This window comes from Adiantum capillus-veneris, chromosome 6, assembly GCF_014529385.1.
Source record: "Adiantum capillus-veneris isolate H3 chromosome 6, ASM1452938v2, whole genome shotgun sequence".
Taxonomy (NCBI): Eukaryota; Viridiplantae; Streptophyta; class Polypodiopsida; order Polypodiales; family Pteridaceae; genus Adiantum; species Adiantum capillus-veneris.
In genome coordinates, this window is record NC_140936.1 from 155,569,072 (window position 1) to 155,597,026 (window position 27,955).

General features: G+C 45.0%; 1 protein-coding gene across 5 annotated transcripts in view; it reads right to left on the reverse strand.

Moving 5' to 3' along the window:
• Positions 1 to 27,955, reverse strand: part of LOC147456546 (protein ZINC INDUCED FACILITATOR-LIKE 1-like) — a 238,449-nt gene that overhangs the window by 39,134 nt on the left and 171,360 nt on the right. For all 5 annotated transcript variants that reach the window (XR_015188465.1, XR_015188464.1, XM_086514984.1 and 2 more), the window contains 5 exons: positions 27,224 to 27,445; positions 27,054 to 27,141; positions 26,861 to 26,946; positions 26,658 to 26,765; positions 23,410 to 23,454 (listed from right to left, as the gene is read on the reverse strand). Coding sequence is in view for 3 of the 5 variants with exons in the window: in XM_086514984.1 (XP_086371110.1) it covers positions 23,410 to 23,454; positions 26,658 to 26,765; positions 26,861 to 26,946; positions 27,054 to 27,141; positions 27,224 to 27,445 (549 nt within the window). In the remaining 2 variants the exon portion in view is untranslated. The remainder of the gene's footprint in view (positions 1 to 23,409; positions 23,455 to 26,657; positions 26,766 to 26,860; positions 26,947 to 27,053; positions 27,142 to 27,223; positions 27,446 to 27,955) is intronic.

The window sequence follows — 27,955 nt, forward strand, 5'->3', positions numbered from 1 at the left end:
TAGACTTAGTGCATTCCGATGTATGTGAAATGCCACAGTTGTCTTTAGGGGGAAAGAAATATTTTGTTTCGTTTATCGATGATGCTACACGTAAGGTGTGGGTTTATCCAATACGTGCTAAAAGCGATGTTTTGGATACTTTCAAGAAGTTTCTTGCGTTTGTTGAGAATCAAACTGACAAGAAGCTTAGGTCTTTGCGCTCAGACAATGGGGGGGAGTATGTATCAAAAGCATTTATTGACTTTTGTGCTACTAAAGGTATTAAAAGAGAGCTCACGGCTCCTTTTAATCCCTCTCAGAATGGAGTTGCAGAGAGATTGAACCGGACTATCCAAGAGAAAGTTCGGAGTATGCTGTCACATGCTGCATTACCTCATGGTTTTTGGGCAGAAGCTGTGCAAACAGCTATTCACTTGATTAATCGCTCACCTAGCAAGGCATTGGGTGGAAAGGTGCCTGAGGAGGTGTGGTCTGGCAAGCCACCCTCATATGCACATTTAAGAGTGTTTGGTTGTGAGGCCTATGTTCACATCCGGAGTGAACTGCGCACCAAACTAGAACCAAAGTCTCATAAATGCATTTTCCTAGGATATGGTGAGGCTGGTGAAATGGGGTATAGATTATGGGATCCCGCATTACGGAAAATCATACGCAGCAATGATGTCATCTTCAATGAGAATTGCATGCACAAACAGCCCACAAAGGTCGAGGAAGTGCGCCGGGTTGTTTTTCGTGAAGATGTTACATATGGACAGCCAAGAAGGCCCAATGTTCAGCAGCCTTTACATGCTGAAAATGGTGCTGAAAATCAGCCATTAGCTGCTGAAAATCAGCCCCAACAAGTTGCCATTGATGCACCACAGGTAGAGGAACAGGTTGATGCTCCTAGACCGCCCGTTGTTGCGATGCAACCGGCTGAACAGCCTGCTGTTTTTGATGGTTTACAGGCTGAAAATCCACCTGTTATGGATCATTGGGTGCGTAGGTCTACTCGGGTGACAAGGCCCCCCGATAGATATGAACCGTCTTTGGACTATGTCATGCTTACTGATTGTGGTGAGCCGTCTTGCTATAAAGAGGCTATGCAACGGGAAGACAGTAAGAAATGGTTCAAAGCAATGGTTTCGGAAATGCAGTCTTTGGAGAAAAACCATACATGGGACTTGGTTGATTTGCCTAAAGGGCATAAGGCTCTGCCATGTAAATGGGTTTACAAGACCAAGGTCACATCTGATGCTTCTTCTAAGTACAAGGCACGTTTGGTTGCTAAAGGGTACAAGCAAAAGCATGGTGTGGATTTTGATGAGATTTTTTCTCCTGTTGTAAAGCTTGCCACATTACGTCTTGTTTTAGGCCTGGTTGCTTCTGAAGATATGGAGTTAAAGCAAATGGATGTCAAAACAGCGTTTTTGCATGGCGATTTGCTTGAGATGATCTATATGATGCAGCCAGAAGGTTTTGTGTCAAAGGGGCAAGAGAAGAAAGTATGTAGACTCTTGAAGAGCTTGTATGGTTTGAAACAGTCTCCCCGTGCATGGTATCACAAGTTTGATACATTCATGAGGTCTCAAGGATACAAAAGAAGTAATTCTGATCACTGTTTGTATATAAAAACGGCAAGTGATGGATCTCTTCTATTGCTGATTTTGTATGTTGATGACATGCTTATTGCGGATAACAATGTCACGGAGTTGGATGCATTACAACAAAGCTTAAAGAATCGCTTTGACATGAAGGATCTTGGTGATGCTAATCATATTTTGGGCATGCGTATCTCTCGAGATAGACCTAACAGGCGTCTGTATCTATCTCAACGAGATTATGTTAATAAGGTGCTACATCGTTTTCATATGGATGGGGGAAAGGCACTTGGTACTCCGCTGCCTCCATATGTAAAACTGACTGCACATGACTGCCCAAACACAGATGATATGCGGGCTGAAATGGCCAAGATTCCTTATGCATCAGCCGTTGGCAGTTTGATGTATGCTATGGTTGCTACACGTCCGGACATTGCATTTGCGGTGGGAGTAGTAAGCAGGTACATGAGCAATCCTGGCAAAAAGCATTGGGAAGCAGTGAAGTGTATCTTGAGATACTTGAAAGGCACTAAAGACTTGTGCATTTGTTTTGGGAAGAGTGAGACATCTGTGCATGGATTTACAGATGCAGATTTTGCTGGACATCCAGATTGCAGGAAGTCTACCTCTGGATATGTGTTTACTTTCACAGGAGGTGCAGTTTCTTGGATTTCCAGACTGCAAAAATGTGTTGCTTTGTCTACCACTGAGGCTGAGTATGTGGCTGCCATTGAGGCATGCAAAGAAGCTTTGTGGCTCATGCGTTTGGTAGAAGAGCTTGGCATTAAGTCACCGGTTCCTGTGCTACACTGTGATAGTCAAAGTGCTATTATGCTTGCAAGGAATCCTGTTTTTCATGCCAAGACAAAGCACATAGAGGTGAAGTATCATTTTATCAGAAGTGTGCTTGATGACAAGAGCATTACACTTGTCAAGGTGCACACAGATGACAACCCTGCAGATCTTTTGACCAAGAGTCTTCCAGCAGAGCGGTTTGCATATTGCCGTCAGATGATGGGTGTTGGATGAGTAAGTGCATGATCAGCTGTTGTATCATAGTTAGCTGATTCTTTGATCTCCCAAGGTACATTGCCTTTAGGTGGGAGGTTGTTAGGGAATAAAGGCCTAAGTGCCTTGTACTTATAACTTATAAGTTAAAAAGACTTATAAGTGAGGGGGCCCAAGTGTGAATGGCCCCCTAGTCACTTACTCATATACTCAAAGGTGAAGCCCAAATAAAATAGCGTGGCTTTTTCCCAAAAATTCAACGAGCTCTCTCTCTCTCTCTCTCTCACGTTTTCTCTGCGTGAGCTTCTTCAACGCCTCTCTTCTCTTCTCCTTCACTCTCATTGCATAGGACAGCAAGTGGGCTCTCTCTCCTGCTCCCCCACACGAGAGAGGACCAGACCATACTTGCAGACTATCTACACAGTGTAAGCAAGTGTGCAGAGCCAGGTAACAACCGATTAGCTTCACTATTCTATCCCCACAAGAGTGAGACTTCCTTTGAGGTCCCACCGTGACCGCCAAAATGAGAGCACCTGTAGTGCGGATAACGTGTCGTGCTCTCTACAGTGGGTGTTCCTTAGTGCAATGTGCGTGACAATCTCACTCAAACAGACTGAATCTCCCTCAAACAGATGAACAGAAAGGAAACAATAGACCTCAACAGAGCTCTCAAAGTCACAACAGCAGACCAGAACATATGACTCGACTATCTCAAAGATTCATACAGACTCTGGCGTGGCAGCACACTCAGTTCCAGAGCCCAGGACTCTCAGGTACAATGGGGGTGTCGAGGCTCAGATGTGCCGGGATGGTGCAGACGTGCTCAGTGTAAAGACCCACTCTAGACGAATACTACTTACAAAGATAATGCCACTGGCCCAAAACGACTACTCATATGTACAGTCATCCAGAGCCACCAACAGCTCATAAAGAATATCATCTAAGTCTATCCCCACTGGGTGGCGGTGATGACTTGGCCACGATGTCCACTAGACCACCCTGCCACGTGTTTGCCCATGTGTGAACCGACCAGACCAAAGACCAACTGACCAAAGCCCAACTGTAAACTACTGTCATATGAAAGTGAAAGTGACACTGTAGCAGGCTACACCAGGAGGCTAACCTACAACAAGTGTGAGCACGCTCTTGAGATGTTTTGTTGTGCATCAGACACACTGATCAACTGGAGGAAGATAGTGGCTTTCTCGGTTGGCAGTGCTCCTGCACCTGATTGGCTGCTAGGTGAGGGTTTCAGATGGATCCTCCCAAGGAGCTGTCAGGTTGGCTTGGATAAGTCTCCTGAGAAACAGATTGCTCCCGTCCTCCTATCCATCAAGAGGAAGCTGTTACATTGGAGCTCGGCACGACTTTCTTTGGCAGGTAGAGTTGTAGTGGCCAACCAGGTGTTATTGGCTACTATGTGGTACATTACATCTTGTTGGATCTTTTCGAGCTCCTGCATTAGCCAAGTAGAGAGGCTGATCAGGAACTTCCTTCGGTCAGGGCCAGATAGCTCGGACCAAAGTGGCCTGGCAAGTCATCACTCTACCTTGTTCTCAGGGGGGGTTGGGGATCATAGACCCTGCATAGCAGAGCAGAGCCCTTCTTGGGAAGTTTGTCGTCAGAGGACTGCTTCCAGGGGAGGAGCCCTGGAAAGTGTTTTTGCTTCAGCGGCTTAGAGCTAGAGTGCCTCAGGCAAGAGACCCTTGGAGACCTTCCACCAATTGGATTTTCACAGAGATGCGCACAGTTGGCCTGAGTAGGAGACTGGAGGATCGTTTTTGCTGTGAGTCTACTCCGCTCCTAGTAGCAGCTACGGAGAGGCCTGGAGTAGCACCAACCCACTTGCACGGAGGAGCGCCTGAGACAGCCCCTTGTTTGGAACCCCATGGTCAGCACTCAGAGAGGCCACTTGGTTGGTAGTAGGCCTCATGTTTCATGGGGTCCCATGGCAGAGGGTTGTCTTAATGTGGCTCAAGTAGTAAAGTTGTTTTCTGCAAACTGACTGTACCATTTGTCTACTAAGCCATCCAAGGTGGATAGAAAAGTACTAAGTAGGCGTCTTCTCGGTTGAGGACACGACCCCTGCAGAGGGAAACAAATGTCCTGGCATGGTCGTCGGCATCCTCGGTGGAGAGACCCTTGAAATTTGGAAGAGCCAGAACGTTAGTGAGCTCCTCCATGGCTGTTTGTGCAAGAGCCTGTTGCTCAAGTGCTTGTTGTAATAGAGTGGGCGAGAACTTTACAGAGGAAGGTGACCTGGGAGGTGAAGAGCTAGTTGAGAAAATGGAGATGGCTGCAAGGGAAGGTAGGGGTAATGGGGCTGGTGGACTTCTTCTTGGCACGAAGGGTTGACGCTTCATGTGATAGTACTTCAGAGTACTAAGTAGTGGGCTTTATCTTTCTTTTGACTGCCTTGTATGTGTCATGCAGTAACCAGAAGCCCACCCAAGCTTTGGGCACGAAGAACTTATTGAACACTGGCACTAGACCAAGGCAAGTGACTGGATCACTTGGCTAGACCTAGACGAGAGAGGACTAGACCAGGCCGAGAGACTACTAGATCAAGACAAGAGACTAGACGAGCACGCCAAGGTGAAACTAGACTGGACCAAGCTAAAGCAGCCTAACCCAGTGGAAATCAACAGACCAATTCAGAGAGCTTAAACCCAATAGCTCCTCGACTTGACCTTCCATGGAGTGAGACTTCAGTTGAGGTCCCACCGCGCGTGCCAAAAATAAGAGCACCTGTAGTGGAAATAATGTGTCGTGCAATCTACAGTGGGTGCTCCTCAATGCAATGTACGTGAGATCTCACTCCACAAACTTAAAACACAGAAGACAATGAATAACAAAGCAACAACAGCAAGACTCAGGAGTGAAACCTAAACAGCATGAACATCGACTAACTCAGAGAAACCAATTCAGACTTTGGAATGGCAGCACACTCAACTCCAACCCAAAACTCATGGGTACAATAGGGGGTGCTGAGGCTCAATTGTGCAAGGATGGTGTAGACGCGCTGTGTATGAACTCATGATGCTAGACTCTAGACCAATGACCACACAAAATAGATGATAATATGATGATCGAAACCAACTACGGATATATACAATCATGAAGAGCCATCAACGGCTGCAAAATATCCACTCCCGCTAAGTCTATCTCTGAACTGTGGTGGTTGTGTGCTGGCCACGGTGTCGACTCGACCACCACTCGTATCCCTGCCTCATATCACCGCCTAGGCGAGAGTCAAACCCATCTCAATTGTAACTAACTACCTGTCCCATGCCAGTGACATTGTAGGCCTGCTACATCGACTTTTCAAGCTCGACTGATGTCGAGATTGCTATTTAAGTTTGAATTTTGTATGAGAACTTGTTTGGTGATCCTGTTTGGAATTTGTTTGAAATGGATGGTATTTGTTTTAAACTTGTCTTGGTGCCGATTTGAATTGTTTGACTCCAGCTTCAATGCTTGGTGATTTACTCCCCGATGGAGTAGTGAGAAATGTTGTTTTGGTATTTTCGGAACCTCCGAACGATACAGACGAGATGTCTGGGGAGCGTTTCGTTGTATACTAAAAAACATCCGAACGACGCAGATGAGATGTCTTGGGAGTGTTTGGTTGTATGCTTGAATCCCCAAACAACGCAGGCGGCGGTCTGGGGGCATTTGGTTGTAAAAGGCCTCTATATCTCTCGGCCCGTACCTTTTTAGGTTATTTGCGGGATGAGTGATGAGGGAGTTGTTGAATAGCTCATAGCCCAGACCTTGTTGGGGAGGGGGTGTTCATTGGCGACTCTATGTTTCTATGTCTTGTAATATGCATATGTGAGCATTTGTGTTGTATTGTGATGTGTGCCAACTACTAAATATTCCTAATTGGATGAGATTGCCTGGGTATGTAATTTTAGTGTATCAAGACACTTGTTGGAGATCAGCACGGTCTGCGTGTGATGGCTAATCTTACTATGCCGGAATATCCAGAGCTTCGATTCTGGAATGAGACTCCTTATTGGATGAGGTTTTTCTGGAAAGTCAACGACCCAGGATATCAAGAGCTCCAATTTGGAATAGAAAAACTGATTGTCCCTTGGAATGACCCTCGAAGATTTTTGAGCTAACTTAAGTTGTTTTGCAGATATGCTGTAATCGCAGACAATTACTTTTTTTCAAGAAGGGGGATGTCACAAACTCCTGGCGTGTCAGGCCGCTGTAGAACGGAGCCAACTCACCGAGACAAGCAGCAGTAGAATTTTACCAACTTGCAAAGCCTCGCGGAGTGGCCTATTCTTAAAGAAAAGTTCCCACCAACTTATGGGACCCCGTCCGATGGGTCCCAAGGGACCTAGAGACAAATAAATAAAGGAGTACCAACACACACACACACACACAAAAAAAAAAAAAAAAGCATGCCGTAAAAACTTGATGCCATGACAGCCAGTACCAACACCCGCGATTTGTGCTAATGACATAGCAGCCTGCACAGACTTCCGCAAACAGCGCTGCTCACGTGGCAGGTATACAGATTTACGTTATTAGCACTCACAGCTTTGGGCGCCAGCTTTTCGGACCAAATGGTTTTAGAGCTTGATGCTTTTCATGTAACTACTTTTGAGAGGCCAAGGGCCTTTATATATATGCCATGCGCTCAGTCTCCGGCGCGTCTCCGCATGGGAGTGCACAGGACAAAGTACTAGCTTGTACTGAGTTGAAGCAAAAAAACAAAAAACAAAAGGGGCACCAAGGTTTGGGGCCAGTGCTCTCTTGGGGTGGAATTCTGCCACTCCCCGTCTCGTGTGTTGTGTACTCTCACTCTCTTAACCCCCAGCTTGATAAGCACCCTCTCTGCTTAAACTGCCCCTTCGCTTGATTAAAAATTTGGATAAAGGTTCCGACCATACCAGAGCTATGCTTGCGTGTATGAACACGACAGTGCCATATGATGGACAACAACTGCTTGTGTGGGTAGCAGGTGCACGCTGCTCGAGATAAGGTGCTGTAGTAGGCTACAGTGTCACTTTCACAGGACACACAATCACAGTTGGCCGAGGCTGGTTCACACTGGACTGGACGGACTCTCTTGGCTGGGCAGTAACACGTGGTAGGAGATACGGACGGTGGTCTAGTGGAGGATACGGACGGTGGTCTAGTGGACATCGTGGCCAAGTCACCACCACTCAGTCTTCAGTTGGGGATAGATTTAGATGGCTGATATTTATGAGCCGTTGGTGGCTCTTGATGATTGTACAAATGAGTAGCAGTTCTTGGGTCATCGGATCATCTTCTAGATATATGGTCCAGCGTCCTCGTCTAGAGTAGTGAGTCTATACACACAGCACGTCTTCATCATCCCTGCACATTTTGAGCCTCGACACCCCATTGTACCTGTGAGTCCTGGGCTAGAGCTGAGTGTGCTGCCACGCCAGAGTCTGTATCAGTTCCTTGAGATAGTCGAGTCATATGTTGTGGTCTGTTGTTGTGTTGTGTCTCTGTGAGCTCAGTTGTTGTCTATTTGTTCCTTTGTTTTCAGTCTGTTTGAGTGAGATTGTCAAGCACATTGCACTGAGGAGCACCCACTGTAGAGAGCACAACACACTATCCGCGCTACATGTGCTCTCATTTTGGCGATCACGGTGGGACCTCAACTAAAGTCTCACTTTTGTGAGTTACAAATCTTGAAGCTAGTTGGTTCTATCTAGCTTCGCCTACCTTGCCTTTCACTGTTCTCCTCTCTCCCTGGTCCAACTGGTCTAGTCCTCTCTCGCCCTGGTCCATCCAGCAGTCGTCCATGGTCCAACTTGGGTCTAGTCACTTGCCTCGTCTAGTAGAGTTTAGACCAGTCTTTAGCGAGTTCAAGGTTTTCTTGCCCAAAGCTTGGTTGGATTGGTGGTCGCTGCATGACACATACAAGGCGGTCAGTCGAGCGTCAAAGCGCACTACTGAGTCCTCTGAAGTACTACAACAGAAGACGACCCTTGGTACCTAGTAGAAGTCCATCAACCTCATCACCCATACCTCCACATACGACATCCCCCATTCCTCCATCCGGTTCCACATCTTCCAGATCACCTTCTCAAATAAAGCTCTCTCCTATTCTGCTACAGCAGGCTATTGAGCAACGGGCTCTTGAGCAAGGGGCCATGGAGGCTTTAGCAAGTGTTTTGGCCAAGGTGAACATCAAGTTCCCTACCTTCAAAGGAATCTCTTCAGAAGATGCTGACGACCATGCAAGGAGGTTTGTATCTCTCTGTAGGGGTCGTGGTCTTAATAGAGAGGATCCTTATTTGGTACTCTTTCCATCTACTATGGATGGCTTAGCAAACAAATGGTACAGCCAGTTTGCAGAGAGCCATTTTGCAACTTGGGCAGCCTTAAGACAACAATTCTGTGCAGCGTTCAAGCCAGATGACTATCAGGAGAAGTTTTGGAAAAGTTGGCCAACGTGGTGCTCCAGCCAGAGGAGACTTTTGCAGAACTTATGAAGAAAACCAAGTCTCTGGTTGCCAAGCTTCCCCAACAACCCGGTGAATTTATGGTTAAGAAGTCGGTAGAGAAGGTGCTTCCCAAAACTTCTCAACAAAAACTCCGAGAGAGTCTCCGACCCGGCGCCACTCTGGAGGAGTTCATCGCAGCTGCTACTAGGACAGAGGGGGCTAGGAAGCTGTTCACCAACTCCCCTCACATAGAGACTCCCTCTGTGTTTTCGAAAAGTCTTGCTGATCCATTGATTTCTTTGTGCAGAGAACTTGAAGCCCTAAAACTACAACGCGCTCTCCAAGAAGAGAAATTAATCTCTCTTAGACAAGAGAAACCACCACATCTTGAGGCTTTGGATCAAATCAAGAAAGAGGTAGAAGAGCTTCGGTCTCAGTAGGAGACTAAAGCTATGGTATTGTGTAGCTCTTGTCGCTTTCCAAGACATCCTCCACAAGACTGTCCCCTTCGGGCTTATTGCCACTTGTACGAAAAATCTGGGCATGAAGACAAGGATTGCTACTATATCAAGAGATTGCGGCAAATACAACAAAGTCTAGGTCCTTCTCAAGGGCTAGCACCTGCATCCAACATGGTCTCACCCTATGGCCATCAAAAACCATTGCCACCTCTGCTAACAACACCTCCTATGCAGCAAGGTATGCACAACAACTTTGCATCCCCCAGCTTTTATCATGCTAGTACTCCTTCAGTTCCCCAAAGCTTCTACACGTCAGCATCCGGTCCCATGCAGCAAGCGCAGAGACCACCTTGCCCCTCCAATATGCCAATTTTGTGCTACAGGTGCGGGGATTATGGACATTATCAAAGCAAATGTCCGTTGCCAGAAGGGTCTCCTACTTGCCGACACTGCCCTGAAGCTAAGGATCACTATAGTAAGGACTGCCCAAAACAACGGGCATCGACATCTGCAACAAGCACAAGACAAAACCAACAGGAGTTTACATTCCCAAAGGTTAACCTCATCACAATAAGCGCCATTCCACAGGCCCCGCCTACCACTCTTGTAGTTGCCTCTCGCGATGTGTTGAAGCAGGTGGAAGAGCCGGCACGTGTGCTTACATGGGCACAAAGAGCTGCTCTTGGCCTCAGCCTACCTGGTAGTCCAATTTTTTCATCTCCAGTCACACAAATGAGTCAAACTCCCTTAGTAGTTGACAAACCAGCAGGTAGTGCCAAGAGCCAACCTACCTCTCTTCTATCATATATTGATGGTGCTTTCATGGAAGCAGTAGAGGACTTGCAGAAGCTTAAGATACCGGAGCAAGATCTAATTAATAGAGAGAAGCCTACAGCAGAGTCTATCTTGAAAAACACCTTTCAACAAGTGTCACTGTACGCTATGCTTCGACTTGATGCAAATTTAGGAGTGACACCCTTTCCATCATCCAGTGTCTGTACCCTGGTGCAGGGCCTAGTGTCGGGCACCTACCTGTGCATCCCTTGAAGTCCTACATGATTTCATATCCAACTGCTCCCCTCACCGACTACAAAAGTCCTCATCTCACTGTGTCTATTCTTAGGCATCAATTCCCAGGGGTCATAGTGGATGGTGGATCCGGGATCAATCTGATGCCAAAATTTACTATGTTGGTCTTAGGTCTACAGCCTACCCACCCTGCTCCATTCACCGTTACATTGATGGACCAGAGGACAATCTACCCTGTGGACATAGTAGAGAAGGTGCCTCTGATGGTACAAGACTTCACATTTAGGTTGGATTTTGTGGTGGTCAGTCTTCCTCAGGTGGAGGGAGGATTTCCTTGCTTATAGATAGACCATGGTTACGGCATACTAAGGCACTTCATGATTGGGGAAACGATGCCATGTGGATACATACTCCTGGCGAGCTCCCCCATGCAACCAATTCGGCTCGAAGGAGGTATGGATCCAGTGGTTCATCACAGCTCATTGTCAGTACAATCCAACCCCGACCCTGAGTAGCCCATCCCAACTGACGGGTCTGACGAAGACTTGGTGCAGTGGTTGGAAGCTACCACCTCGATGCCATGTTATGTGGTCTCTATTCAAAACCCACCTGTGCCGGTAACACTCTCTCTCCCAGCTCCTCAGGCGGACACCAATGTCCCAAGCCCTACAGCAGAAAGTGTGCCAGTCGAAGAAGTAAGTGTGTTAGTCCATGATTCCCATGATTCAAATGTTCCTCTGATGGAAGCCGTCGGCCTTGGTGAACCTATAACACATCACCGAAGGGGGAAGAAATCTCCTCTGCATGAACTCGCAAATGATTTCCTTCTTTCTCTAACATCTCCTAGGTCGGACGTCCCGCCCCCTCAAAGCACTCTGCTATGTCTGTGTTCGCAGATTTACCCTTCGAGGAGCTTCCACGAGGATATTTACAAGAAGAGTATGCGGAGTTTCCAATCGATCAAACACCAGCACATGATGTCTTGAAGCTCCAAGAGGCAGCTCACTTCTCAACTTCTGAAGTACCCTCCACAGTTACACCTCCTGACCCGGCCAAAAAAGTCAACCTGGGCGACCCTGACAACCCTTAGCACGTCCTCCTAGCAGCTTGGTTATGGGAGCATCCCGCAATACTTGATCACATAGTTTCTTTTATACACTCTTTTAAGGACGTTTTTGCTTGGTTCTACAAGGATTTGGAAAGGATTCCACCAGAATTGGGTCTCCACACTATCCCTCTCGTTGAAGGGGTTAAAGCCTGTCAGAGGTCGAGCTTACAAGCTCAACCCAATGTATACAGAGGCTCTCAAGTCAGAGCTCGAAAAAATGCAAGAGGCAGGGATCATTGTACCTGTGGAGCAATTTGAGTGGTTATCACCCATGGTGATAGCGCCTAAGAAGCAGTCCAATAAAATCCGTGTGCGTAGATTACCGCGCTCTAAACAAGGTAACTATACCATATGGTTTTGCCACACCTTTCACTGAGCACGTGCTCGAAGATGTAGCAAGGCATGTATTGTACAGTTTCATGGATGGGTTCAATGGATACAATTAGTTGGACATCCATCCAGGTGATTAGCTCAAAACGGCCTTTGTAACTCCCTAAGGTATTTTTATCTACACCACGATGTCGTTTGGGTTGAAAAACGCTCCACCTTCCTTCAATCGAGCAGTATATCTTATATTCTGTCCTTTACTTACGGATCATCTTCGCATCTTCATGGAAAATCTTTCAACCTTCTCAGGTGTAAGGTCCCTCCCTAAACCCTAGAGCCATTCAGAACTTTTTCAGCCTAGAAAATAATTTAGAAAAAGCAAGACCAACAAAGAAGTCATGCGGACAACGAGACTTTACTCCAAAATGAAAAGACAAGGATATTCCGGGTAAGAAATTACGTCATCCCTATATTTTTCCAAAAAGATTAAGATTATTTTTATACTTCTTCGTCAAAAGCCGCGTGGGAACTGATCTAGATCGAGAACTGGCAAAAAAAGAGACTAACTTGATTGGAAGATAAAGTTAAGAGATAGGATTTGAGAAGAAATTGGAGTCCAATAATAATTGATAAGAGAATTGGGGTCCAATAAGAATTGAGAAGGAATTGGGGTCTAATAGGATTTGAGAAGAAATTGGGATCCAATAAGAATTCAGAAGAGAATTGGGATTCAATAGGAATTGCAAAGAGAATTGGGATTCAATAGGAATTGAGAAGTGAATGGGACTCCAATAGGAATTTAGAAGAATTCAAATTGAAATAAAATTCTTTGATTAAAGAATTCAATTTATAGTAAAATTCTTGAATGAGTCAAGAGTCGCAACTTTCCACTCATTCTCTCTCTAGCTTGCATTGAAAGTGAGCCCAACCACCCTCCCTCTCTCTCTACTTTCATGGGTTTTTAGTATGTGACTGCATTTGTACTTTTTCATCCGTCCCCCCAGTATATACACTGTATTCTACCCACCATTTCCTATATAAGCACCTCTTCTCCTTTGTAATTTTACACACATTGCTAAGCTACTTGCATACTTGCCATGCTAAAGATTATGCTTAAGTAAATCAAGGTTTCCATTAAATCTTCCTCTTGCTCTCTCACTCTCTTGAAGGCCAAACCCTTGAGCGTTTTGTGAAGACGCTCCTGTCTCCTTCCTCTTCATTCTAAATCTCTTTCCTTCTTCCTTGAGCCTCACGTCTCTTCAAGAAGGACTTCAACCCTGCTTCCCTCTTGTTTAGAGAAGGTAATCTTCACTTCTAGCAGGATTAATTAATCTAAACCATGTGTTTTAATACTAGGAAGGTTTATGTGCATTATAGTCGGTCTAAGCTTTAATGGTAACCTTGGAATTAGGCTTAAGTGTTAATGGTAGTTATGCATCATTAAGTTAAGCTTCAAAGGTAGATTTGCATCCTTAAGCTAAATTTTAATGGTAACTTTACACTTAGGTGTAAGATTTAGTGACTACCTTGTATTTTAGGTTTAAGCTTTAATGGTAACCTCGCAATTAGAATTAAGTGCTAAGAGTATCTATGCATCATTAAGTTAAGATTAAAAGGTAGATTTGCATCCTTAAGCTAAGCTTTAATGATAACTTTGCACTTAGGAAAAGATTTGAAAGACAAGCTTGCAATTTAAGGTTTAGCTTCTATGGTGACTTTGTGTGTAATTAAGGTTAAGCTTCCATGGTGACCTTGTGTGATTAGGGTTAAGCTTCCATGGAAACCTTGTCTCATTAAAGAGAGAAAGATTTAGTCTCATTATGATAATCAAGCTTAGGGTTTGCATATCTCTTTATGGTAGGAAGAATGTATAGTTATAATCCTCTCTTCCAAGCTTTAATGGAAAGCTCTAGATTCCCATTTTATCCTCAAAGCGAGCTTTAATGAAAAGCTCGAAGACTCATAAATTATAGGACGACCTTCTAGCTTCGTAAATGGAAAGCTAAGCACTAAAGAGTAGTTGTTTAAACTCGATAGAAGTAGTTCAATTTTTGGTATTGAAGAGTATTTCTAAAGTTGTCACTTTCAAGTTTGTTTGTAAATACGGAATGGGGAAGATAGGGAATAACTTCGCGGAATTGATCTCCGTGTTGTTTTGAACCGAAAGCTCTACAAGCTTCCATGGAGATGTCCCATGGATAGCAAAGGATTGCAAAACCTAGGAATCGTACAAAACAGGGATTGAACTTAAAAAGTTGGCATTTCCGAAGAGACATTAACCATGCCTATGGCAAAAACTCGCTTGTATTTTCTAAATAAACTTAGCTGGTAGATAATTAATGAAAGTAGGAATTAAAGTTGATAGCCCATTGTAAAACATAGATTTAACTAGGAGTTTTGAAGATTGTCTGAAAAATGATCGGAAACCAAAATGGATCTTCTTGGGGTCAATTTGATTGAAAGGCCGGCCCAGTGAGAGGATTCTCTTTGAGAACTTGACGGAGATTAGCTCTTTTCGGTTAGGACAGGTAACCGGCAAGTTTGTTATACTTAGGTCATTCATGTCCCAGGGAGAAGGGAAGAATGGGTTTGTTTTATTTTTGCCCGGCCTGGTGAAGTACCTGCGGTTTCTTATTGAAAAACAACCATAATCCAAGTACCACCTGATGCCGATAGTTGGATGAGAATGTCATACTCAGGAAGGAGGATGTGAATTGAATTAAGGAAATTTGTTCGATTTAGTTGTGTAAAAAGGAATAGGAAAGGTTACGAATATAGGGCTATCCTGTGTATCTGTCATCGGATGGTGCTATACCTCTTGAAATAAAATGCTTAAGAAGGAATGATCAAATTAGAAGAGTCTTTTCCAAACACTTAATTCTGGTAAATATTATGAAAATGTCGCCATTCTGATGACTGTAACCGATTATCTCGGTCCTGAGTAAGGTGAGATGAATTGGTTCAACTACATGTGTTCCATGATTAGTTAGGGAACTAATTACAAGCTAATTATAGCAGATAAAGGAAAAGAAATGAATTAAAAGTTTCTAAATAAAAATCTCGTGGGAACAACCAGATGAATTTCCCTGAACGAGGGTATGCAACAAATTGCATGTTGCTTGTTGTCCGATGATGTCTGATAGACTGTCTTCCCTGATTTTGTAGTAATTAAATACTATCTCGGGAAGGGATTTTTCATCAAATGGTTCGGTGGATGTGCGGATCCGGAGGGTCAGATTGCGGATGTTGATTTAGAAATTTTACATTAAATGCTAGGACTACATAGGATAAAAATGGGTAATCGGGGACGAGCGAGACCATGTAGGCTTGCAAGATCGCTCTTCTTAGGGGAAAGTGATAACTGCCGTGCCTGCTTGTAAGGAAAAAGGGGTTATCGCCATGAATCAAGGGAGAACAAGAAAGCAAGAGAAGATCCTCAAGTTAAAGATCAAGAGAATCAAGACTAAGGACCGCGATTTTGGGTGCGGAATGCTGTCAAGGAAAGATTGATTATGAGAAGCGGATAGAATCGTTGAATGAAGGCATGCACCCCCTTGGGTTGACATTCCAGATAGACCGGAGTCATGTCTGAGTGTCGGTCCCAAGTGGGAGGAATACATGCAGATAGATCTACACCATTCCCTGGAACGGTCTGGAGCACTGAGGGAGGTGAGTAGGGTCGAGTCTGGGTATGGCCCTCACATCAGGTGCCCAATGTTCAACCCCAGTGGAAAATCTAGAGGAGCACCTCGCTCAGCTCTCTGCTGTCTTCCTCAGGTGCAAAGAGGCACAGCTAAAGCTCAATCCTAACACTAAGGACACACTTCTAGGCCATGTGGTGTCTGCCAAAGGTTTAGCACCTGACCCAAAGAAGATCGTGGCAATCTTGAAGTTACCACCTCCCATCAACCCGAAAGGTGTTCAGAGCTTAGTAGGCCAGCCAGGCTATCATAACAAGTTCATACGAATGTATGCACAGGTGGCTCAACCATTGACCCGACTCACTAGTGCTATAGTACCCTTTAAATGGTTAAAGCCTGAGGCTGAAGCATTTGAATACCTTAAAAAGCATTTCAACTGGCTGTGGGGGCTCTGCTTACTCAGCCTAGTAAGGAGTACAACCTGGATCGCCCTATTCACTATGCAAGTCGCCTGCTCACCAAAGCAGAGCGCAATTACAGCACCACAAAAAGGGAAGGTTTGGCTATGGTGTATTCTTTACAAAAGTTTCGTCATTACTTGTTAGGGGTTCATTTCACTATCATCACAGATCATCATGCGCTACGGTATCTTCTGAATAAACCCCAAGTTGCAGAAAGAGTCTGGAGGTGGCTACTGATATTCCAGGAATTCGACTTCGAAGTAGTTCTTAGTGCAGGCAAGCGGTACGTCATGGCCGACCATCTCTCTCGCATACACACAAGTTAGCCCGATACTGGGGTTGATGATGACTTTCCTGATAGTCATCTCTTAAAGGTCGATACGACCCCAGAATGGTATAGAGATGTGTTACATCTGCTCTCTACTGGCCTATTTCCTGAGAATGCTTCTCCCTTGCAAAAAAGAAGAGTCTTGCTGAAGTCTAGACCCTTCTCTTTGATTGGCGGACAGCTCTACAAATCTAGGCCAGATGGTGTGTTGCGGAGGTGCGTCTCCCCTCATGAAGTATGCGTCTCCCCTCATGAAGTAGACCACATTCTGGAGGATGCACACAGTGGTCTACAGGTGGCCACTACCCTGGTCACATCACGGCGCAAAAAATCTTACAACCAGGCTTATGGTGGCCCTATATATTTAGAGATGCCATTGCTGATGTCAAGATTAATGATGTCTGCCAGCGATATGCGCCCAAGCCTAGCAAGCAATCAAATCGCCCTCTGCAAGTATCTATGGCGTGGTTGCCCTTTGAGCGATGGGGCTTGGACTTTGTTGGTCCAGTTACTCGATCTGCTCAACCCAGCAATCGTAAGTATCTCCTGGTAGCAACGGATTATGCAACAAAGTGGGCTGAAGTGGTGGCTACCATCAATTGTACAACTGCTACTGTCGTAAAATTTTTATATGAAAATATTTTCTGCAAGTTTCGGTGCCCTCTGGAAGTCACCAGTGATCGAGGTAGTCATTTTGTCAACGATCTAATCTCCACACTCCTCACGAATTACAAGATTTTTCATCGGAAGTCTTGCTCTTACTATCCTAGAGCAAATGGGAAGGCTGAGAGCACTAACAAAGTGCTAATCTCGCTTCTCAAGAAAGCTTGTCACCTGCATCCAACATCTTGGACTTGAGCTATCCTCGCCACAGTTTGGGCTTATCGCGCCTCCTTCAAGGCAACCACTAACTACACCCCATTCCAGCTAGCTTTTGGTCTAGAAGCAATTGCACCACATGAGTTCAACTCAGGTTCAGCAAGAGTGGGAAGTGTTCATGTCACAGCGGGGATTGCTTCAGCAAACCTCTCTCGTCTCTGAATGTTAGAAGAAAGCAGGATGTTAGCTTCACATGCTCTCCAAGCCGAGAAACTTCATCGCAAAGCGTGGCATGATTGCCATCTCTAAAAGACAAAAATAACGCAGGGTTACTCTATCAAGCGAAGTATCTAGAAAAACTAAGAAGCGAGTCCCAGCCTGGCAAGGGCTATTCATGGTACAAGAGATTTTGCCACAGGGGGCTGTCCAGTTAGTCACTCTGGCAGGCGTTCCTTTGCCACTAGTAAATGGATCAAGAATTAAGTGCTATCACTCGCCCTGATTATATAGAAATCTGATGATAATATCCATCCCACCACCATATATTATCCCCTCCTCAGCTATCTCTCTCTCTGGCTTACCCTTCTCCCCTCTTCTCCAATCTTCCTCATGACAGTTCTCATTTCAATTGTAGTCATTATTATCTTAAAAAATTCCCCTTGTTTCACTGCGTGCATCAATTTTGCTCTCATCTCATTGAGATAAGTAGGTTTTTGGAGTCCTACTATAATCCAACTTTACTGTTGTTCTTTCTCTGCTGCCTCTCTGTTCTTGTAATTTTCTTAAATATACGAGGTTCAAGACTCGTCGGATAGATCTTTGATTTTTGGATATTGTTCGACGTTTAAACCTGCTCTACTGCATCTCCCTTTTCCGTCTCTAACTTATGGTGCGCTCTCACACACTCACATCCCTCTCTTTGCCTTTTTGGTGCGATCTCTTTTGTAACACTCCTCGATATGCTTCAATCCTGATGCCTTCCTCCTTACATTTGATTCTCTGTTCCCTCTCTCTCACACACATGCAAGGCAAGTTTCCTAGAGGGTGCGAATTTCCTCTACCCTTTCTGATAGCCCACATCTGGTTAATGAGAAGCCCAAATCTTAATAGAGGAGAACAGCTAAAATTTTTATCTTTCGATCTCTTTTATCTCTCTATCTCTGGCAGCTCTGCCTTTATCTCTCGCTCTTTTACCTCTCTATCTCTGCCTTTTTCTTTCTTTTTCTCGCTCATTGCCCCTTTGCGTTTACGTGTCCCATCTCTTGCTGTGTCCCTAGGACTCTTATGAAAACCCCCTCTTTCCCGACCCTACCCTCCCTGTCTGCTTCCCTTTCTACCCCTCGCCCCTACCAACCCTTGCCCCCTAGTTTAACCCTCTCCCTATCTAGCCCTAGACCCCTTTCCCACCCCTCACTCACTACTCACCCTCGCCCCTAATTCCCCCTCGCCCCCTACCCAGCCCTCGCCTTTCCCCCCTCTCTGCACCTCGCCCTCCCCTACCTCACCCTCGCCCCCCCTCTCTCTACACCTCGCCTCTAGCCCCCTATCGACCCCTCGCCCTCCCCCCCCTATCGACCCCTCGCCCTACCCTGCTCTCGCCCCCTATCTACCCCTTGCGCCTCGCCTACGATTAAGCCTATCTACCCTGCTCTCGTCCGACCTATCTAACTCTCGCGCCTAGCCCCCAATTAAGTCTTCGTCTCCCTCTCTCGCCCTCGCCCGGAAAATTTACCCTCGCCGCTAACCAACACCGTCCGCCGCATGTCTTCTCCCTGGACCAACCTGTCTGCACCGTACTGTCAACAGGCGTATAATCAGCGGCCTCTCTCAGATTTTCACCCTACCAGTTTCTCAAAAGCACAGATATGGATAGTGATGTTTGTAAAGTTGCAATTGTATTTGGGACAGAGTTGCAGTTGAGTGAAACACACAGTGATGTGCTGAGAAATGTATGAGCTGGGGATATTTTCTATGTATGCTCTTGGAAACCTTACAGAATCTACTCTACAGTAAGTTTGCTATAAGTTGTTGGGTTTTATAAAGGACACTACTACAGTGTGTACAGTCAGTCAGCAATAAGTGGCTATGGCAGGAGGCAAAAAATTGTTGCCGAGGAAAAAGGCTCAACCACAAAGGGAGGAAATTTATGAAACAGAAGAGGAATCAGAACCTTGCAGCCATGGCCATGGTCACGGACATGACGTCTAGTGCTCCATCTGGCGAAAGTTACAGGGCCTCGGCATCAGAGGCAGAGTCCCGCTCAGACTCGGACAATGCTAGCGCCTCCGACAACGGTAGCTCAAGTGATAAAGAGAAAGATCCAAAAAGAAAACGAAAAATCATGAGTCATATGATCAGTCATGAGGTTGTGAGGCTTGAAAAAACAAAACACAAAACAAAGTTTTCACATGCAGCAGCCCAACCATCTCTTATAGATATTCTCTCGTAGGACCAATTGGATAACTTGGGTATCAAATCGCTAGCTGAAGCTCTCCTTCCTGATGACATACTTGTCGGCATGGTTCATTAGATGTTAAAAAATTTCCCGAAAATCAAAGGACACACTTTGACAGTTGCACGTCTAGGACATGCAATGGGGATGACCAAGTTTCCCTCCCTTGCAGCCTAGTACTAGGTCTTACTCAAGCTCTCCAAAGCTGATACCATAAAGGCATGTAAGGCATTGTTTGAACCCGATCATCCCGATCTGCAGCATCACAAAGCTCTCTTAGCAGTTTCAGATATTACTTTTTAGTGAGAGATGCGCAAGGACCAAAGGGGAAAGTAGAAGTACCTACCACGTTCCCACTATGTGATGGTCTTTACTGCTTAATAAAGAACATACCTTGTGGGTTTCATCAAATCCTCTTTACATCATTGCAGACAAGGGCGAAAAGGTTTAGAGTACAAGTGCAGTCACCTCAATCCAACTTTCAATGTTTTGTCGCGCCACTGTTGGCTTGGGTGATCAACATCCGTATCAACCCTCTGGAAGTGGATGAGGATACAGCAGTGCCACTGCAAGTAAAAAGAAAGTCTCTCGGCACAGATGATCAGAAGAAGAAACAGAAGAAGAAACAGAAGAAAAGAGTCAAAGTGGTCATTTTCAGAGAGTCAGACTAGGGTGACAGTTCCTCCACGACGTTCTTCTTCTACCCCCATCCCCGTCTCTACTGTGCCGGAAGCCGTTGTGAGCTCCGCTGTTCTTGGTACGCTCACTCCTGTTACTAAGGCTGTCTCTCTTCCACAGGTATCTCTCCCCACTGCTCCCATCTATACTACTGCCACTGTTACAACACCATTCTCGGCAGCACCTGTGGTACCCTCATCATTCTCTCCCATCTCCAGCTCACCCACTGAACCTGCTACCACTGTCACCCCGACCACTGCAGTGCCTCTTGGGCACCCTGCTACTACTGTCACCCTGACTCAAGGTGCTACTACTGCTTCTTCTAGTGGAGGCGACTCTAATTCATTGTTCAAAATCTCTGAAGAAAACTTGCAGGAGTCAAGAAATGCCATTGCAATGATTGAACTTGGTGCATAGAAATTAGCAGCTACCCACCAGAAGCACTCGGCCACATATGCAGCCATGGAAGGCTGCTTGCGAGTTGCAGAGAGTGCCATTGCTGATAGAGATGCTACCATTTTTGGCTTGCGTCAAGCTCTGCACGTAAACTCACAGATAATTGATGATCTTAAAGCTCAAATGCAAGGATTTCGGGACATGCAGTTTCAGCAGCAGCCTCAGGCTACCATGGGGTACGGGTGGGTTCGTCCAGCTCGATCAGTACAGACGTCTATGGGATATGGTGGTACAGTCATCGACAATTTGGGAGAGGTGCATCTTCACAGCAGCAATTTGACTACTACCTTAAGGGATTTCAGCAGCCTGGCACCTTTGGCTCCTTATTGCACATGTCATCCTCAAAGACAGCTCCCTGTGACGGCTTCGCAGGCGCACATTGACATGGGTGTGTGAGTCGGCGGCCTCAGTACACTTCACGCCAGGTACTCCCATCTGCCGAGCAGCAGGTGGCTGCTCCTTTCGCTGAGTCGGTTTGTGGATAGCACTCATAGAGTCCAGAGTTTTCCCATTGATCGGATGGCTCCACCTCCAGAGGCTGATACTTTGAGTGCAGCAGTGGCCACAACTTATCTCTTGGATGACAGATTCAGTAGCTCACCATTGTACATATGCAGTATCTAGTGGTTTTCTTTCACAGTTTTTCAGTCTTCCTCTCACCGAGACAGTGAGCGGTTTTGTGGCGGGCAACTTGTAGCAGGCTACAGTGTCACTTTCACAAGACACACACTTACAGTTGGCCGAGGCTGGTTCACACTGGACTGGACGGACTCTCTTGGCTGAGCAGTGACACATGGCAGGGGATACGGACGGTGGTCTAGTGGACATCGTGGCTAGGTCACCACCACTCAGTCTTCATTTGGGGATAGATTTAGATGGCTGACATTTATAAGCCGTTGATGATTGTACATATGAGTAGCAGTTGTTGGGTCATCGGATCATCTTCTAGATATATGGTCCAGTGTCGTCGTCTAGAGTAGTGAGTCTATACACACAGCACGTCTTCACCATCCCTGCACATTTTGAGCCTCGACACCCCCATTGTACCTGTGAGTCCTGGGTTGGAGCTGAGTGTGCTGCCACGCCAGAGTCTGTATCAGTTCCTTGAGATAGTCGAGTCATATGTTGTGGTCTGTTGTTGTGTTGTGTCTCTAGGAGCTCAGTTGTTGTCTATTTGTTCCTTTGTTTTCAATCTGTTTGAGTGAGATTGTCACGCACATTGCAATGAGGAGCACCCACTATAGAGAGCACGACACACTATCCGGGCTACAGGTGCATGAGCAGAAAGTGGATGAGAGAATCGCTATCTGGTGCGTGAGCAGAAAGTGGATGAGAGAGAGATGGACAAGTGACAAAGATTTAGATATCTTGTTGTAACCTTCTATCTCCCACTCAAGGGTGATAGAATGTAACTGAGCTTGTAATGTATCTTGCTGCAACCTTCTACCTCCCACTCAAGGGTGATAGAATGTAACTGAGCTTGTAAGGCTGCTTTGGACAAGTGGCCAATTCCTCAAACTACAGGTACCTATGTGTCTGGTCACCCTCACTGAAAAGGGGTTGTCATGCACCTGCCATGCAAGAACAACAAGTACTTTCCTTGAATGTATTTCCAGTTATTGCCACTTGCAAGGGTCGCCTGGTACTTGCCATGCAAGAATTGCCACATGTCATACATGCCATGTACAATTGTCCACCTACTATGCATGGGCCATCCAAGTGTCCACCTGCTTTGCATGTGCCACGCAAGTAGCGCCCAAGTGTCCACCTGCTTTGCATGTGCCATGCATGTGGCGCCCAAGTATCCACCTGCCCTGCATGCTATACCAATCGCTAGGCACCAGTAACCTTGTCCTTATCTGTGCATGCCTTGCCAACCTATGGGTCTCCCTGCATGCTCTACCAGTTTTTCCTTCTCCTAGGCACTCTCCATAGATCAAGCAGCTCATGTTCAAGCTCCTGCAAAAATTCAGCCATCAACTGAATCTGCTCTGATGGTTGCTCCTACAAAATTTCAGCCAATATGTTCCAACAATTGCAGATAGATGCAAATCAGCCCTACAATGTCGACAGTGGCACCAACACAAATCTCATAATTTCTCTCTTGGCACCAAGTGATATAGAAAGTTCATGAGTTCCACCAACTCAACAAACCATGTACTCTCCTCATTGTAACTCACCATGGTTAAAGGAAGGGACCATCGGCATAAATCCTCTGATCAGAGCAGCCTTCTCAATAAAAAATCAAACCTCTAAGAGCGTGATTGATAGGGTTCAAGTCCAACCAACGATTCATTCATTGTTTGGCCATAAAAGAATTGCATACGTTCACTTTTTCAGCATCTATTGTATTAAGATGAAAGGAAATACTAACACATGCAAGTTCTCTGTGCTTCATGGATGTGACACTAACGCATCATTTTTGTCTGCTCTCCCTTTTCCCATTGATAAGAGCTCAAAGTCTAATTTTTCACCCTTGTCCATAAGGAAGTACATGCATGATGGAGCCTGACTTATAATTCAATAACACTTGCGTAAAATGAGTTTTTCCTCACTTGGTCTGTTCTAAAATTCAGAGCTAGAAACAGAACAAATAATGAGATTCTCAGATAAAGACATACCACTGAGTTGTTGACCAAAATAAAACTCCCAGTAAATGTACCCGACTGCATGGAAATTACAAAAATCATAAGGTATGAGTTGTCTAAAATCATGCTCAAGATAACTTGTACAGTAAGCACAAACACAACAATCAAAGAGAGAAAAAATTGACATAAACTTTGTGGGTTTGGACCTTTGAGATCTAGATACTATACTGTCTGAACTGGTGTGCAGAGATTCTTTCAAAGTTCAGCTAGTCCATTTATATCAGAACCACAGAATTTCTTAAAAGTCATGTCATCAATGCGTTTTTAAATCTGCCAGTTATCGTTCTTATCTGGACTCACTAATCACTAATCTACGCACAAAGACTTGATGTCCTAATATCTATGCACTTAGGCCACTGCAGTGCTGCTTGCCTACCACTTACCTCCTCTTTTAAGGTTTTTGACCCGTTGTCCCACCGTCTGACAAAAATTGCTCATTTTTCCACTTTGCATCTCTCTTACCTTAATGCTGTGCTAGCTTGAGCACTCTGGACCCACAGCCAACCAGACTCTTACTTTACTTGAGTAATGTTCAGCAACCCCTTCATTGTTCCCTGACACTCAGCCAACAAGATTCCTATTTTTCTAGAGTAATGTTTGGCAAGCCCTCCATCCTGCCTGAGACTGCTGACTGTTGGGTCAAGGCTTATCTCATTACCAAGGTCATGTGTACATCCTTTGAAGCCCACGATTATATCATGTGCTATCCGACCCAAAAATTAAGGTCACCCTAATATCTTGCATCCTTGCTATATATGTATAGAGCATTTACCCCAAAGTTGAGGCATCCAAGCAAATGAAACTTGTGCATATTCAGCTCCATATCATGATGTCACGTGCACATCTAACCCTATGTGCATGTGGACAAGCTATAACCCTATTTCTAGGGTTTGGGACAGCCTAGGAAATATTCTAGCACCCGTGTGAGCCTGTACGCAAGACTTACATGTCCAGACACTTTAGCGTAGTTGCATATCCTATGATTGCACATGAGCACAGCCAGTCTCTCCTAAGAGTAGGCATTGGAGAGTGTACTCCCATGCAAAAGCATTGGAACCAAGCCTAGGTGGTATCTGCATAGAAAGCACCTCTTATTCATGCGGTTTTAACTTATTAATGATTGACATTTTAGCATTATTGTTAAAAGTCATGGCTGCCTTTTGGCAATTTACGTGCTCGACCAAAACTTTTGCACCTATATAGGAGACCCTAGGGGTCACCTCTCCAAACATCCATTACCTGCATTACCAGTACTGGAAGAACAAGCAGCCACTAACGTTTTCCTATCCACCTCAACCTTGGCATCTTCTTGCAGATCATTCTAGAGCATATGCAACATATTAGCTCCACAGTTCTCCAGCATCTAGTAGCCTCATCGCTTGCAGATCTCAGCCCTCATCATCAGCGTTTTCAGTTTTCAGCACATCCTCGACATCAATTGTGCCAGATCAGCCCATAGCCTTGTCGAGTTACGAGATTCTATCAGCATCTCTAGCGTTTTGCATTTTCAGCCCTTAGCCTCACAGATCCAATCATCTACAACCAAATCCCATCAGCATCTGAACGTTGTATCAGCATTTGTGCAATCTAAAGAAAATACCTCTCTAACAATAGAGAGGAGGGCCTTTGGAGGGGGGGTTGAGACTCCATCTGTTGTCAGTCTCCTTTCTCTCTCTCTTTCACTCACAAACCTTCACTCAGAGTATCTCCTTTTCCATGGGACCTCTCCAGTTTCAACATCAGCAAACGATGGGACCTCTTCAGCTATGCCTTTACTCATTTTCGTGGTGATCCTCATGCTCACTTACAGGCGGCTTGCTTTTTGGTTCATGTCGTCTTTCTTGCGACACTCGGTACAAGTGCTCTAGACTCTATAGTGGGATACTCTTTTCCACTTTCTGGTGGTGATCAGCACGATTGGACCTTGGATTCGGCACTTGGTTGGCTTTAGAATTAGGCCCTTCAGTTCTCCCATCACACGAGATGTTGAAATCATTGATTTGGTCCAGACCTTATGGCTTCTAGCCAAGTTCACAGTGACACTGCCCGATGCCACAGGCTACAGACGCATTATTATTCACTTTTTTGCAGATGCGCAAGTCTCCCCTTGGTATGTATACACCAATGAGGACTCTAGGGCAGACAATGTGGCTCAAAGAACGCCTTGACCAACATATATCTAGCATGCTCATCTCCGAACAATACAAATGAGAGGGTGCAACTCTTCCTTGCATAACTTTACCACACCTCCTGACACGCGTCCCTTATGCTCTGATCTCGCCTCCTATCTATAAGTGGTCTCCCAGTGGTATCCCGTCACTCTAAGAAGTGTGACACCGGGAAACTAATGTGTCTCAGAGTAGAAACTAATGTCCCTTCCCTTGAAGTTATGCTTAAATGGACCAACATCTAGCTTCATTGATGCATTACACTTCCATACTACCATTTTACAGCAGGACCCATAGGTCTTGCACCGTCATGTAGGGCATCTTTCCAAGATCACCATTCACCCCCCTCTATAGAAATCAATTTTTCCCTTCTTCCTTGCAGCCTTGATCTCTGGCATCAACTCTTGCATGTGTGCAATTTGCACTAAGTGAGGTCATCGCCTAGAAATCTCCCAGTTTATTTAAGAGTTGGTTTCTTTTTCAAGAACTCTCTCCTAGTTTCCACAGTAGGGAAACATAAAATGAGTGCTCTCTCCTTAGAACCTCCTTCCCCACCGTTTCCTTTCTTCCCCACTCTCCTGTTTGTCTGCGTTTCAAGAGTTCTTTCAATTCTTCTTCCACATTTTCAATGTCCTAAAGGGTTGTGATATGCACGTGAAGGGCTCCAGTCTTCCTCTTCAGCTCCTCCTCAATGGTCATATTGATAATGGTGGTTATCAATGTAGCTTCAACCATCTTAGCTTTTCCCACCAAGGGGAGAAAGAGAGAGACAGAGAGAGAGGTTTTATTGTGGTCTCATCAAGGCCAAAAAGAACTAGCCTTGGAGACAAAACCATATACAAGTGTTTGGACGACGTCATAAGATAAAACTAAAAAGGTTTAGACCATAGTGATTGTGGATGGGTATGGTATGTGTACAGGAGTAGAGGGGCGGTGATGTAGGGGAGTACAACAGGGCTGTGAATGCGCCTCAAATCTCTATAGTGTCCTATGCATAACCATGGAATTGAACAATACAATAGCATGAGAGAGAGAGAGAGAGAGAGTACTTACAGTAAGCACATTTTTTGCTACAGACACCAAAATAAGCAATATCCAAAGTGCTATTCCATGTAGCCTTGCGACTAATGGATAGATTGCAGTCAGTGGTACAGTCAAGAACTAATGACAAGCCATCAGTAAAATGTTTATTAGATGCATAACAATTGAAATAAAATTCACAGCTAGATGCCAAACAGCTACCACAGTGCACTCACCATGAACGCACGCACGCACTGAATGGTTCCAAAAGCTTTTGTCAGACGTGGAAAGAAGAAAAGTTGGAAAAGAAGCATTGCAGCACCTAAAAAAATTGCAAAAGGGCAGGGGTTGGAATCTCGAAATATTCAAAAGAGTGGTTACTGAAGTGATAGATTATTCTAGTAGCTCAATAGTGATTAAAATGCATACCAGACAAAGCAAGCACATTAGCAACGTTAGAGGTGGTGAAAGCTAGCCCTCCATAAACTTCTGGGCTAGACGCCCACAAAGGAAAGATCTGAGATCAATGATATCCTTATTCATGTACACTGTCAAGAGAATCAGCCGTATTTTGCGCCAAAGTAGAAAAATGTCCTCACCTCTGAGTAAGCCATGCCATGGACTACCCATACTGCATTCAAACCGACGGCAGCTATAAATGCTCGATTCTTCCAAAGCTGCTTTTGACCATCCTTTACTTCGCCTTTTAATTTTTGTTCTTTACCCTCCTCTGTTTCAGATCCAATATTGCTATTTTTTTCATGGCTGAAGATTCCTTTCTTCATTTTCCTTTCAGATATATTGTGAGTGTGCAAACTCTCCTGAAAAGGTATCACAAGTGCACAGTCCAAACTGTGTCAACAAATTTCTTTTTGTTCCTACAGTCTACTCCCCTTCTTTACAGATAAGCTTGCATTGTTATGCGCTTTATAACTTCTGATGGTAAAGACATATATATATATACCTAGATGAACCGATGATAAGCCCAATTCATCTTTAAAGGAAAGTGCAAGTTATAGACTCATGGTAGTCATCCATAGGACGTCAGCTCCATCATGCATAGTATCAACTAAAGACCATGACATCCCCACTAACGTGGTAGCTACTAATATATGCTCCCGCACACATGAGTAGACATCAACACAAAGATCTGCATACTAAGTTTCTATCATAACTCTAGAGATGCACGGCGAACTCAGCCATAATGAAGCCTAGCACTAGCAGAAGCATTAAATACGAAAAACTAGCACAAAAATAAGGTAGTTGATGGGGCATACGCACCACAGAAGTTAGAAAGAATTAGCACAATATCAACTGGTCATAACTTGGAT